General features: G+C 55.6%; 1 protein-coding gene across 1 annotated transcript; it reads right to left on the minus strand.

Annotated features, from left to right (window-relative positions):
- Window positions 1-1,447: 1,447 nt before the first annotated feature.
- Window positions 1,448-5,373, minus strand: SLC32A1 (solute carrier family 32 member 1). The gene is made up of 2 exons (XM_059898118.1): window positions 4,981-5,373; window positions 1,448-2,635 (listed from the first exon to the last, which is right to left on the minus strand). Exons 1-2 carry the CDS (start codon window positions 5,371-5,373, stop codon window positions 1,448-1,450), a joined length of 1,581 nt encoding a protein of 526 aa, XP_059754101.1.
- Window positions 5,374-13,881: the final 8,508 nt, after the last annotated feature.

The raw sequence follows: 13,881 nt of genomic DNA on the forward strand, positions 1-13,881 counted from the left end.
CTGGTGAATCTAAACAGCCAGATCTCTTCACTGTGGCTGTGTAAACCCCACCTTGGACTTGAGGGGGGTTCTCCAGGGTGAGAGATGACTGGAATGCTAGGTTGGCAAACCCTGGGAAATACACAACGGCCCTGCTGACTTCCTTTATAGCTCTCTTCACAGCCGGCAGTCATACTGTGGATTTCAGAGTCCCGATCTATCGCCTGTCTCTCCTCTACTAGACTGTGAGCTCCAGGAGGGCAGGGCTGAGTTTGTTTCTCCTAGCAGCCAGCACGGTCCCAGCCCTGGTGGGCTGTCTATAAATATTTGTTGAACAACTCTGTAGGGCTTTTGTACATAAGCAAAACTTTTTTCCCCTTCTTTATTTTAGGATTGGAGTTCGAGAGCGTCCACCAAATTCTCAGATGGATCCAACCCCCGGGGAAAGATTTGGGGAAAAAAAAAAAAAAGCCTAGTCCTGGTGGCTGGGGGACCAAGGCCACACTGAAACCATGGGCGCACCACATGCTCCTTTGCCTGAGTCCCCCAGGCACTCAGAAAGCCTCCCCTTGGTGCTGACCACCCCTCACGTTCCCCGGAGCTCTGCAGGGACCCTTTAACTACAGCTGCTTCTCCATCCCCACTTGCTTCACGGGGCGGGCCAGAGTCGGTTCCCTCGCCAACCAGCGCCAGGATTCCGGCGGGTGCGAAAATGCAGAAGTGAGACAGGGCCGCGAGCGCCTTTGTTTCTTCTTTATTTGCGGATATAATTATGCACCGCACTCTAAATTAGAGATAGATTTTTTTTTCTGATATACATTTCATCTTATTCACCACGAGCACACCACACGCACAGTAGAACAGTTCCACAACCTGATAAATTGCACGAGATGAGTTTGGATTCCTGAAAAGCGGCAGGCAAGCCGGCCCCGCCGGGGCTTCTCGCCTTCCCGCTTCGGCGAAGGAAATCGCCCATCCGAAACGGATTTCCCGGCCAGCCTTTCCCGCTGAAGGGTTGAAATGTCTCCGGAATGGGAATCGTTCTTGCTGGAAATGGCTGGACGCTGCAGATTCCAAGCACTGATGGCTGTGAAATGTGCCCGCAAGGTCAAGTTTCTGCGCCTGCGGGTTGCGGCCCCTCTCCCTCCCTTCCCACCCCCCCTCGGTGACAGGGACCAAAGTGTCGGGGCCCCTCCTGAAAGGACAGAAAACCCTGCCCACAGATGCGCCCCCGCCTCCCCCGAAACCAGGGTGTTGTGGAAAAGAAAGGACAACAGAAACGCAGACGTGATGGATTGTGGATCCCTATCCCCTCCCGCCCCCAACCCCCAAAATCAGAGACGGGGAACCAGAGATGTTTAAAGCTTGGCTTCCCAAGCGCGGCGGCAGGGCGCACGGGTTTGTTGGGGGAGGGGCGAATGGGGAGGAGGGAGAGCGCGGCAGGGCGGCCGGGGCTGGCCCTAGCGCCCTAGTCCTCCGCGTTGGTTCGGTAGGCCTCAATGAGGCCCTCCAGCGAGTGCACGAAGCCGGACACGCTGCAGATGCCGCCGATGACGAAGATGGCGACGTCGAAGAAGACCTGGTGCCACAGCAGCTTGCGCCAGAGCAGGCGCAGGTGGAAGAGGCTGGGCAGCAGGAAGCAGAGGCCGGCGCCCGTGAGGCTGCCGGTGAGGCCCATAAGCAGCGCGAAGTGCGGCACGTAGATGGCCATGAGCAGCGTGAAGACGACCAGCGCACAGCGCAGCGTCAGGCCCCACGACTTGAGGCGCCCGTCGCCGCCGTAGCAGGCGGGAAAGAAGGCGCGGCTGCCTTCCTGGAAGAGCGACTTCTCCAGCACCTCGACAGCAGCGAAGAAGGGCAACGGGTAGGACAACAGTGCCTTGGCCACCAGGAAGATGTTGACCACGGCGCGGATGGAACCGGGCAGGTTATCCGTGATGACCTCCTTGGTCTCATCGGCCCACGTGAGGTAGGCGACGAGCGCGAAGAGGCCTTTGAGCACGCAGGCGGCGATGTGCGTCCAGTTCATCATGCAGTGGAACTCGCTGGGCTGCTGCATATTGCCCTCCAGCGAAGGCAGGAAGATCTGCGACGTGTAGCTGAACACGATGATGCCAATGGAGATGGGAAACTTCTTGACGTCGATATAGAACTTGACCTTCTCCCAGGCCCAATCGCGCGCCCTCGATAAGCAATAGGCAATGACCAGAATGTTGATGACGAAGTGGGCCAAAGTGCACAGCAGGCTGAACTTGGACACCGCCTTGAGGTTCTTAAGGAAGGCGCAGGGCAGCAGCACCGCCGTGGCGATGATGGACCAGGACTTCTGCGACACGGGCAGCCCTGGGAAGCTGTTGTACATGAGGTTGCCGCTCACCACCACATACAGGATGCAAGTCATCACCAGCTCGATGATCTGCGCCACGTTCACTACGCGGCCGCCCAGCGTGGGGAAGCGCGGAGCGCAGCAAGCGTTGGCGATGGCCACATACGAGTCCCGCACGCGTACCACCTCGCCGTCCTCGTTCTCCTCGTACAGGCATGCGATGAGGATCTTGCCAGTGTAGCAGCACACCACGGCGGCGAAGATGATGAGGAACAATCCCAGGTAGCCGCCGTGCAGGATGGCGTAGGGCAGGCCCAGCACGAACATGCCCTGCGGAACGAAAAGGCAACCAGACCCGGGAGCTCAGTGGATGCGGTATCGGAATACGGGGTCTGGGGGAGTGACTTAAGGGTGTAGCCGGAAGGGGGCGCTAAGTGCGAACTGGGCCTAAGCCACTGGGAGGAGAGGGTAAGGATAGGCTGGAGTGGAGGTGTAGAGCGGTCTAATGGGGAGCCTGGGTATTGAGTCAGAGGTGGAGAGGGGGGTGTTGAAGGACAAAACTGAGAAGGAGAGGTGTGCTTAATGGCTGGGAGGTAGGGAGGGGGCTGAGTAAGGGGTCAAGCCGCAAAGAGGGAAGGGGTACGAGGAGATACCTGGGGGTGGTTCGGAAAAAGATGAGAAGGGGCTGGAGGGGGTTGACCGGAGAAGGACGAGGAGAAAGGTAGAGAGCTGGGCCTGAGCCACTAGGAAAAGGGGACACAGAATCTAAGATGGGGCTGGAATGGGGTGCAAGGAAGCCAATGAGGGAAACGCAGGTGTCTAAGGGCCGAACTGGAGAAGGAAACCGTTGCAAGCGGCAGCGGGAGAGAAAGGAGACAGGGTAGGGAGGAAGGGGGGCTGAGCGTGGGGCAAGCGGCAGGGAGGCAAGAACAGAGGGAACGTGGGGTTTGCTGGCGAAGTGCTTTGGGTGGGGTGAGGCCAGAGGCGTGGGGACGGGGAGACAGGGTTGGGCAGTCTTAGGGCCAGGCCGAAACTGGGGCGGAGAGACCGATCCCTAAGGAAGGGGACTAAGTGGTAGAGGCAAGCAGGATTAGGGGCCTACGGGGAAAGCGCAAGCGCTTTGTGAACGGCGAACTCAAGCGGGAGTCAACAACCAGAACCTGCGGGATCGGGCGGGCAGAGCTGTGGAAGAAGGGTTTAGAATCCACATAGGGAAGCAAAGCTAACGAAATCCAGGGTTCCCAAGGCTTGCAGGCCTCCAGCCTTCCACCCTGGCCTCCATCAAGGCCTACGGAACGGGGCCTTTAAAGATGCCCCAGGTGAAGGCGGGGGCAGCAACCGAAGCTGGTGCGCTCCCCCCCCGGTCCCTGGTTGCGCTTGGCCGTCCGGCCCGGCCCTGGAGCGGAAGGCGCCTCGGGTCGGGTCACTTACTGAGCAGGGCCCCGAGGAGCCCTGCGGAGCCCGGGTCCTGGGACAACCCCATCTCGGCCTCCAGCTCCCGGGAAACCCACGTTCTGCGCCCCAACGACCTGTGCGCTCCGGGGACACCGAGGGTGGGAGATGGGAGGCAAGCCGCAGGGCCCGGGGACGCGTGGGGCGGAGGCCCTCTCTGCCCCTCGAGCTGCGGCCTGCTCGCCTTCTCCAGCTCCCGGGGTCGTTGTGCAGGTTCCAAACCCGCTCCCGGCGGAGTCCGGCGCCGCCTGGTGGGGACTGAGGGTTGAGAGTAGGGGTGACGGGGTGGCGGGCCTGGAGACCAGAGGCTGTTCAGAGCATCTGGAGGCGGCTTCGCCAGGGTCACACGCGGAGGAGCTTTTTGCGGTGTAGCTGGGATTTCGAGCGAGAGGTGTGTCTGTGCGCAGGTAGCGCTGAGGTACCAGGGACCATATTGTGCTTGTGTGGTCATACGTATGTCTGTGTGTGTGTGCATGTTTGTGTATACCTGTTTGTCCCCGACAGGGCTGCACCTGAGAGAGCGGGTGGATCCTGTGTGCATGAGTCTGTGCATGTGTGCGTGTGTTACATTCAGACGGGTTTATGTGTGTGCCCTTGGTATGTACAGGTGTTTCTGTGTGGGGGAGGTGTAGGGGTGTATGAAGGTGCATTTGAGGATAATTCTGTGGTCTATATATAGATGTATGTCGTGTGCACCTGTGACCGGTGTTTCTTCGGGGGAGGGGGGCTGTGGGCATGTGTGCCTGCCTATGTACATGCGCGCTGTCTATGCGTGTGTGTCTTGTGTGTCGGGGGAGAAGACTCCCAGCTCAGCTCTTTCCCCCTCTCCTTTTCTGCCGAAAATGCAGCTGTGAATCCATTCCGGAGCCCCAGGCCATACTGTTCCCTCCAATCCTGATTTTCTTTCTCCCTCACCCCTCCCCACTCTCCCTCCTCCTGTTTCCCTCGCTTCGGCAGGGTCTCCGGAAAGCTTCTCTGACCGAACCTCAGCCTAGCTGTCCGGCGGCCCGGGATACGGGAGGGGGCCGGATGGGGTGGGGGGAGACACCACATGGGGACGTAGATCCCCGCGCAGGGCTGGAAGGGATGGGGGCAGGCGAGATTCCTGGTACAGGAAGGGGTCTTGAGGCTGAGATCTCCAGGGGACTCTACTGCGAGTAGAGCCTGGTGCGCAGATCTGTGGTGGGGGTGGGGGGAGGCAGAGCTGGGAATCCCGCGCTCACCTGGATAGCGTTGGTCACGTTCCAGCCCGCCTCCCACGCCGTGATCTTGGGCTTGTCGTGGCCCCCGAACTCGCCACCAGCTCCCAGGGCCTGGTCCTTGGAGCCCGAGGGCGGCAGGGGCGCGCCGCCGCCTCGCTGGTAATGGATGTCTCCCTCGACGGGCGGTTCAGCGCCCTCGTCCCCGCAGGGCTCGCCCTCGGTTTTCAGGATGTCCATCTGCAGGCCCTGACGGTGCTCAAAGTCGAGGTCGTCGCAGTGCGCGAAGCCCACCGCCTCCTCGTCGGTGGCCGCCTGAAAACCCATCCTGGCGAACATGCCGCTCACCTTGGCCTGGGACTTGTTGGACACGGACGTGGCCACGTTGGACAGCTTGCTGCGGAGCAGGGTGGCCATGGCGGCAGCGGGGCCCGAGAAAAGGACGGAAGGGGCTGGGGACGCGGGGGACGCACGGCAAGGCGGTGAGGGCCACGGGGGCGTGAGACCGCTATCTTCGCTCGCTTTCCCCGCGGTGCCCCGGGGCGCTCTGTCTCATGACCCCCTCGGCTGGCGTCTGAGGCTCGCTCAAGGCCGACCCGGCGGGCGGGCAGCGGGGCTGGCGGAGCGGCGGTGGCGAGTGCACTGCGGAGCTGCCGCGGGGCGCGGGCTGGGCTGCGGAGGGCGGCGGCGGCGGCGGCGTCAGAGCAGCTACGCGAAGCTGGCGCGGCGCCCCCAACCGCGCGCAGCCCAAAGCGCTCCCGCCCCTCGGAATCAGGCGGGGGCGGAGGGGCTGGGGAGGGAGAAACTCCGGGAGGTAGGAGGAGTGAGGAGAGGGCAAGGAGAAGAGAAAGGGGGCACCAAGGGACTCCGGAGAACCGAGATGGGGACAGGAGAAGGGCGCCCACGGAAGGGAGCAGGAGGGAGCGCGCGAAGGAGGGGTGTGGAGGGCGGAGTGGGGGCCGGAGTGCTGCATTTCTGGAGGAGGTGCTAAACTCCGATCCTGGCCCTTCCCACCTCGCCGCCGCAGGAAGGGAGGGGGCCCGAGCGGGCAGATCCTCTTGGTCCCCTGTCCCTGGCTACCCCCTCCAGAGTTCGCGAGCCTTTCAGCCCCAGATCCTCTGGCCAAGGACTGGTCTAGACGCCCAGAAAGGCAGCAGGACAGTTACCTGTCTCCGGCGGCCCAGGCCGTCTGGGCATCGCTCTGTCTCCCTGGCACCCATCACCAGCACTTCAACCTGGTCGCGAGCCCCCCTTGAAGGCAGAAGTGTCCGGCAGAAGTGGAGGAACGCTCTCAAGAAGGCTCAGCCCCGGTCTCGGTCACTGGGGCTGTCTCCTCCCGTCCAGGGACGCCGAGATGGAAGTGATTCTGCGGGATGTTCGCCACCAACCGTTCTCCAAACGTGTGCATAATGAGGGCGAAAGGTTGGCTGTTCGCTTTCTTTTCGTTTGGGGGTCTGGAAGGAGGAAGGACTGAAGGCACCTGTCAACAGCCTCGAGGCGGGTCTGCGAGTGCCCGCGCCGCGGAGGGGCGCAGCTGGTGCCTGGCACAGAGGAAGGAAGGGCTCGCGGCGGGCCCAGGGTGGGGAGGCGCGCTGTGCGCTCCGGCCCTGCTAGCCCGGCGGCTGCCGGGGGCTGTGCAAACCTACACTGTTTCTGTTGAGTGGGTTGCGTGTAGCTCGAGAGCAGGAGAAAGACCCAGAGACAAAGACCGACACTGTACCAGGTATTGCTACGGGCTGGAGCTGAGCGGACTCCGAGGGTGAGATTTGGTAACCATGTTTATTCTGTAAATGCATAGTTTTGCGCGCATTTGTGCCTGTGTGTGCGCAGAGCTTGTGTGCTGGATTGGATGTGTATATGTATTCCTGAATGGGTTGCTTGCGGTTTTGCCTGTAGGAGTCCTTTTGTAGTTGTGTCTCCGTGCGGGTCCGCGGCTCAGTGTGTTCCCAGCTGGACTCCTGCCCCGGGCTCTTAGGCAGTAAACAGCAGCGTCGGCGACCTGGCCGTCCCAGCCTAGGTGCAGGAGGACTAATGGCTGTGACTGGGGGTGGAATGGGGAGAATCTGAAGGAAAGGAAAAGAAAGGGGCTCCCAGTGACCCCCTTCCCAAGACCCAGTCTCTCTGAGAACCCCAGTCTCCTCCTCCCCTGCTGTATTTCTAGATTAGCTCAGGTCAGCGCACAAGTAGGACGGCCTGAGGGCTTTGACCATCAAGTTGGAGCTGCCAGGAGAAGACAGGCTTCCCCTCTACCTCCTACCCCTCCCTGCCCACACCCCCAGCGCCTCACAGTCTCTGAGAAACTCCTCTCCGGATACGGAACCTCCACCACATTGGGCAGAGATGCTAGTAATCGCTCCCAGGTACCCCCTTAAATTCCCCCAAGAGCCTGCCTGCCAGAAAAGAAAACAGAAACCCTCTGCCCTAGCGTGAAGCATTCCCCACCACCACTATGACAAGAAAACCTCTCCGTAGAGCCTTCTCCCAAACACAGACCCTCCAAATCATGATAGGACTCAGAACAAAGACAGGACAGAGATCCTTCCCCCAAACACAGAGATTCACTCCTCCAAAGAGGCTTTGAAAAAAACAAAACAAAACAAAATAACTGATCTCCCATCCCGGAGATTTGCCCTAGAGACAGACCCTCCCCACCCCAAACCCCAGATGCTAGGGAGAGAGAGCCTTTTCCCTACAGATTTCTATAGACAAAGATCTCTATCTCCTAATCCTCATCCCTCCCCTTCTGTTCTTGGTGAAATTCTTTAGTTGCACAGGAGATAATCTGGGCAGAGACAACAGTTCCCTAGGGCTCCCTTCTACCCCATGCATACCCAGACCTGAAGATGGTCATTGATGCCTTCTTTTACAAGTGATTCAATAACACATATGTATCAGTTGGTCATTGCCAATTCGTGTGTGGATTTTATGAGGGTCCGGAGTGCTTATCCTCTCTTTCCTTTTCCCTACTGGTGTTCACTGTTGTAGGACCCAAGGTGAGCTGTGAAGTTCTTGTAGTATTGAGAAATGAGGTCATTCATTCACTCATTTATTCATTCATTCAGCAAAATTTCTCAAAGCTTATTCTGTGTGTGACTCTCTTTTGCCTGAAGATGACACAAGCACGGTCCCTGTTTCTGCTTCTCACCCCAATTCTTGGGACTGCGGGTGGGGACCCCAGAGAGCACTCAGGCCAATCACCCTCTCTGCAATGCTTCAACCATCCCTAAAACATCCCAACAGAGCCTCACTTTCATTCCCATTGCACAGAGAAGCAAACCCAGGCCCAGCGGGAAGGTGTCCTGTGCAAGGTCACGCAGAGTCCAGGGTAGAGCTGGGCTACGATGAAGGAACCCTGATGCTCCTCCAGTGTGCCTTCGCCTCCATGACCTCATCTTGCAAAGTCCTGCTCCATCATGTACTAGCTGTGTGCCATTGGATGACTCACTTAACATGTCCTAGCTTCCATTTCCTCATCACTAAAATGTGAAAATAACAACAGACTCCTGGAGTTCTTGAGGGGATTCAACGAGATTGTGTATATCAAATTCTTAGCATGGGCTAAGGGTCCCAATACATGGTAGCAATTATTTTATTATTGTTGTTGTTATCGCTATAACCCAATGGCCATTTTTCATTGTTTGGGGGAAAGTGAGTGTACGAGAAAAAGCCTGTGATCGGGGCTGAGAGTCGAAGTGAGTTGAATGCACACTCTCTGGCTTTGCCGCATCTCCCTGTCCTCACCCCTTACAGTCCTGGGCTGACCTGGAGGGAAAAGAATGAAGGGCAGGAGGAGCGCAGAGGGCAGGGGGCCTGGCAGGCAGCCCCAGGAGACGACCAGGACAACCTATCTATCTGGGATCGAGCTGGGCTGTGCTCTAGTGAAGCCATCAACTTCTGAATTCTCCTACTTGCTCCTCTAGGGGCACCCTCGGGAGGGGAATTTGCAGCTGCTTGGCCCCCTGAGTTGAAACACAACATGAGCATACACACATCCACTCACACACAGATAATGACAAGCCAGTTGACAGATGCACAAAGAAATGAGGACCAACGCACAGATTCAAGTACATTAGCAGATTCACACAGCTTAACAGAGCAACACACACAGGTCAGAGACAGGCCAGCACATACACACACTGACAGACACCCGGACACAGGAACACACACACACACACACACACACAGATTCACAATGAGACCAATCATCAGGCACCCACAAAAGCAAGAATACCCCTATGTGATCACGAAAGGGAAAAGAGGAGAGAACAAAGAGAGGAAAGGGGCAGAGGAGACATAAAAATGAACATGCTAGAAGAGGCAGCAGGGAGACAGAGCGGGACGTGCCAGACAGAGACAGCAGCCGGGGGGGCACAGAAGAGACGGAGCTGCCACAGCCTTACACTTGGCCAATGTCAGAACCCAGAGCTGTGACTAAGATAATGTGGACGGCGGGTGAGGGAGCAGGAGCTGCCCCTGCTGCCTGTCCTTGGAGTGGGGACGGGGGTTCTCCTCCCAGGGCCACACAAAGCCCCACCCTCCTGGGGGACCTGGGCTGCCTGAGAGGGAGCAGTGAAGGACTCCCAGGACTCCTGCCAAGTCCCATGAAGCTAAACCCGTATTCTGGATCGGTCCTGCCACCCGGACCAGGGTCGGGGTGGGGGGTGGGGGGTGGGTGTCCCTCTTCCAAATGAGATTATTCTATTTTTGATGCCTTCAGTAGCCAAAGGGTTAAACACCTGGCTCGCAGAGATGGAGGACACTTTGGGGGAATAAATAGGGTTAAATAGAAACTGGGCTTATCTCCCAGAGCAGGCAGCACCATGGGGGTGGGGCATGGAGCCCTTGAATTAATGGCCTGGAAAGCCAACATCATGAGCATCGTTTCGGGGCTGAATGATCACAGACAGACCCCCCCCTCCTCTTCCTTTTCCCGAGCATATTCTGTCCGTGAGCCTTTTCCTGCTACGGGGACAGGCACTGGCTCTATAAATCACCCTTCCCCCATCAAGCTAGTGCATTGGCTTGAGAATGTCATGCCCATCTTGCCTCAAACCAGAACCCAATTTCCTGATGCTGAGTCCATGGGCACAAGGGCGGGGAGGGGGCAGCAATCCATGCCCGGAACAAAGACCCTGATCCTTTTACCTTTGGTGAGACAAATCAGGGGGCACCATGGATGGTGAAGACGCTGCCTCTGCTAGCTCAGGGTGAAACATATTAAAATGTATTAATGACTTTGTAAATATTAGCATTTTTCCTTGCTGAAATAGAGAGCATGCCATCTCTGGAGGCATGCAGGCAAAGGCTGGATGTCCTCTCAGAGATCATGTGGAGTCCTGCCTCAGGGCAAGGGAGGCTGGATTTCACGAGTTCTGGGCTTCTAGGCTCACGCCTTTGTGTGCATGGCTCTGAGAAGAGACCAGGGAGCAGGGGACATTGGGGACCCAGGCCTGGCCCTTGGCAGCCTTTGAAACCAGAGGAAGCTGCCTGGAACTGAAGCAAGAGCCCTGGACTGAACCCTTAGACCAAGGGTTCCTGCCTTTATGAGAACACAGCCTCCTATTACACTGGGAAGCAGGGAGAATGACGACCTCATTCCCCACTGGGTCCCTAGCACACAGTAGACACTGAATAAACATTTGTGGGTTGGATTAAATCCATATCACAAAACCATTTCCCCCCATGAACTTTTAGTATAATTGGTTGAGGAAACACACATAGGCAATGGCCAGAATTTAGCTCTGAATTCTGAATTCTGTAGCTCTTCTAAACTGATTCATCTTTAATGCTCACATTACCTTCGACATAGTAGGAAGCCAGTCATACATACATGTGTGAGATGTGATTTTTGTTCAGAGAGGGCTTGGGGTACACACCCAGATTCAAAGACTCCTTGCAAGACCTCTCAGCAACCCTTAGGAATCTGTGGGTCACCAGTTATAACTGGGAGAGATAGCTGTGGTGGAGGCTCTGACTCCAATGAGCCCTGCTGCAAGGCCCCTGAACTCCAGGAGTGCAAAGGTGCTGTGGGTCTGACCTCCTGGACCTTCAAACCTGTTGGTGCAGAGCTAACCTTTATTGAGTGCTCTTTGTGTGCCAGGCATTGTTGAAAGAACTCTGGGGATTGCCTACTTAAATTCCCATAATCCTTAGGTTAGGCTACTGTCACCGTCAGAGGCTGCAGGCAGGGACTGGGGGAGATGGTGCTGGATGGGCACAAGCAGGGAAAAGGGGAAGGTTGGAAGGATTATGCAAAGTGAGAGATGTTAGATTTGGAGGGCCAGGGGAACTGGAGGTGATCCTTGCTTAGAAGGGTTAAGGGCTAGCCTCTGCTGGTCAAAACTTTCACTCACCCAGATAGCCTACCTTCCTGAGTGATATGGATCAAATTGTGTCCACTCAAAATTCACTATGCCCTAACCCCCAATGTGACTATTTGGAGATAGACCCTCTATGGAAGTAACTAAGGTTAAATGAGGTCATAAGGGAGGGGCCCTGATCCAATAGGATTAGTGTCCTTATAAGAGGCACCAGATCTTGCTTGCTCTCTCCGCTATGTGAGTACACAGTGAGAAGGTGGCCATCTATGGACCAGGAAGAGAGTCCTCACCAGAAATCAACACTGCCACATCTTAATCTGGGACTTCTAGCATCCAGTACTGTGAGAAAATAAATGCCTGTTGTGTAAGCCACCCAGTCTGTTGTATTTTGTTATGTTGCTCAAGCCAAGACACTGAGTGATCTGCCAACCCCTGACCAGCACTACCTCAGTGGCCTAAGATTTTTCTAGGTCACAACCTCTTTGAACATCTAATGAGGCTGAAGATCCTCCTTCCACAAACACACACAAAATGTCACACAGAGTTTCAAATCCTCTATTGTCCACTCATGATAACTCTATGGTCTCCAGTCTAAGGGCTAACTCTAGAAGTTTCTTTCTCTTCCAATTCTGCTGAGAGCTGGAGTCAGGTGAGATATCAATCAGGTGAGATATCAACATTAATATTTAACAAATGCTTATTCTATGCCGGGTTCTAGAGTAAGTGCTTTGTCTGTGTTCTCTCACTATTGCCTTAAAGCATCTCTCTGAGCTTGCGTTGGTTTCATGTCCATTACAGATGAGGACTCTGGCATACAGAGAAGTTAAGTAACTTGTCCAAGATCTCACAGCTAGGAAGTGGAGGATCCAGTATTCAAACCCAGGATCAGAGCTGACCTTATAACCTCCACACTCTAGGTGAGTCTGCCAGGAAGAGCTTAGGCCTTGGACTCCAGGGAGGGGCTGAAGTCCAGATCTGGCTCCCACTGGCGAAACAGATCTCCATGTCTGCTCTTGGGCATTCTTCCTGCACTGAGAGGTATATATGTCTACTCTGGTCACCCTCATCTTCCTCCTGACCACACAGGCAACTCCTCTGGGACAGGAGGTTGGGAGGCACAGGGACAGGCATACAGTAGGTGCTCAGAAGAGCTTGTGGATTTCACTAAAGTCTGGGTGGCCTTTGAGGGCCAGGCCCTGTATCCTGGGCTTTCCAGCCTCAAGAGCACATGGCTCTTCCCCATGGGATGGCTTAGCCTAGTACAGCTGATAAAGGCTCCTGGGGCATTGACTGTTTCTTAACTTGGGGTGTATGAACTCTCGCCCAGAACTGGTTAATTTTATGTTGTATCATTTTATATCTAAAGTATCTACCAGCAAATTCTAGATCCCCTGGATGACCAAATACTGCTTTAATTGTTGTGGGCCTTATGACAAAAGAACAGAGGGGGGCTAAATGCTGAAGCATACAGCACAATACTCACTGTGCAAGTGGCGATTTAATTTCAGCGACACATCATCCATCACATTAAATTAATCGTGTCATTTTGAAATTTCTGATTTTGTAGCTTTGTTTGTATCATGTGGGTACATTGTGTTTGCTTTTCCAGTTGTATAAAGCTAAAAGGATACGAATTTATACTTAGCTTTATGTTTGTACATATTTCAGTAAAATCATAATAAAGATAGTTTGTCAGTTGTAGGGAGGGGGCTGTGATTTTTTTCCCCTTTGAAAAGCAGCTCGTGTATTAGTCAAGTGTGAGAAGCACGTGTTTAATTCATTCTGACCAAGTGGAAAATAAGCTTCACACATTGGTGCCCCCCACACACAGCCCCTGCCACCTGCATGGGTCCCCATCCTCCTTTCGGCTCCCCCACTGCTGCCTTGGAGGGGAAATATGACAGCGTAATGAACAGTTGTACGACGTGCTATAAAAAGGCAATTAAGGGAACTATTGGACTGGGACAAGCCAGCGTGACCTGGTTAATAGCTCTGAGCAGAGCTGGGCCGTGGGGAGGGGGAGGGGAAGGGGGGAAGGGGGCTTGCTGCTTTACAGTGAGGAGTTGAGCTGATCCGCCGCCCACTGCCTGCTAGGTACTGAGGGCACCCGGGCTGGCCTCACGACTAACAGGTCCAGGGGCAGCCTGAGGGGGATGTTGGTTCAGAGCTCAGCTCCAGAGTCTACTCTGCCACTCCTGGTTGAGTGACCCGGGCCGGTGACTCAGGGTCTCTTAGTTTTAGTTTACTCATCTGTTAAATGGGAATAAAAATGATTGTCCTAGAATGATGTCCTGGCAGTGGGAGGAAGGAGTGGGTCATTCATTATTTAACTGGTCAGTGCTCAGAGCTGCCTAGGGAGTCCAAAGGAAGATTTGGAAGAGGCTTTTACTTTGTGTTTAAGTAGGATCTTCGATACAACACAGTCCGTGTGTGTGTGTGTGTGTGTGTGTGTGTGTGTGTGTGTATTGTGGTCAGCTCACCCAGGCTCTCCACCCTACATGGGATGTGAGTTCTTTGATTGGATCTCCTGGAGTCACCCATGTGGTCATGCATTGTGCGGTCACCCCTCCCCTTTGGACCCTCTCTCATCTCCTCAGCCCTTCAG

This window comes from Balaenoptera ricei, chromosome 15, assembly GCF_028023285.1.
Source record: "Balaenoptera ricei isolate mBalRic1 chromosome 15, mBalRic1.hap2, whole genome shotgun sequence".
Taxonomy (NCBI): domain Eukaryota; kingdom Metazoa; phylum Chordata; class Mammalia; order Artiodactyla; family Balaenopteridae; genus Balaenoptera; species Balaenoptera ricei.

Coding starts and splice junctions, on each gene's coding strand:
- SLC32A1 (XM_059898118.1), bottom strand. CDS start 5,373: ATGGCCACCCTGCTCCGCAGCAAGCTGTCCAACGTGGCCACGTCCGTG. Junction 2,636..4,980: donor ACGTGACCAACGCTATCCAG/GTGAGCGCGGGA, acceptor TTCGTTCCGCAG/GGCATGTTCGTGCTGGGCCT.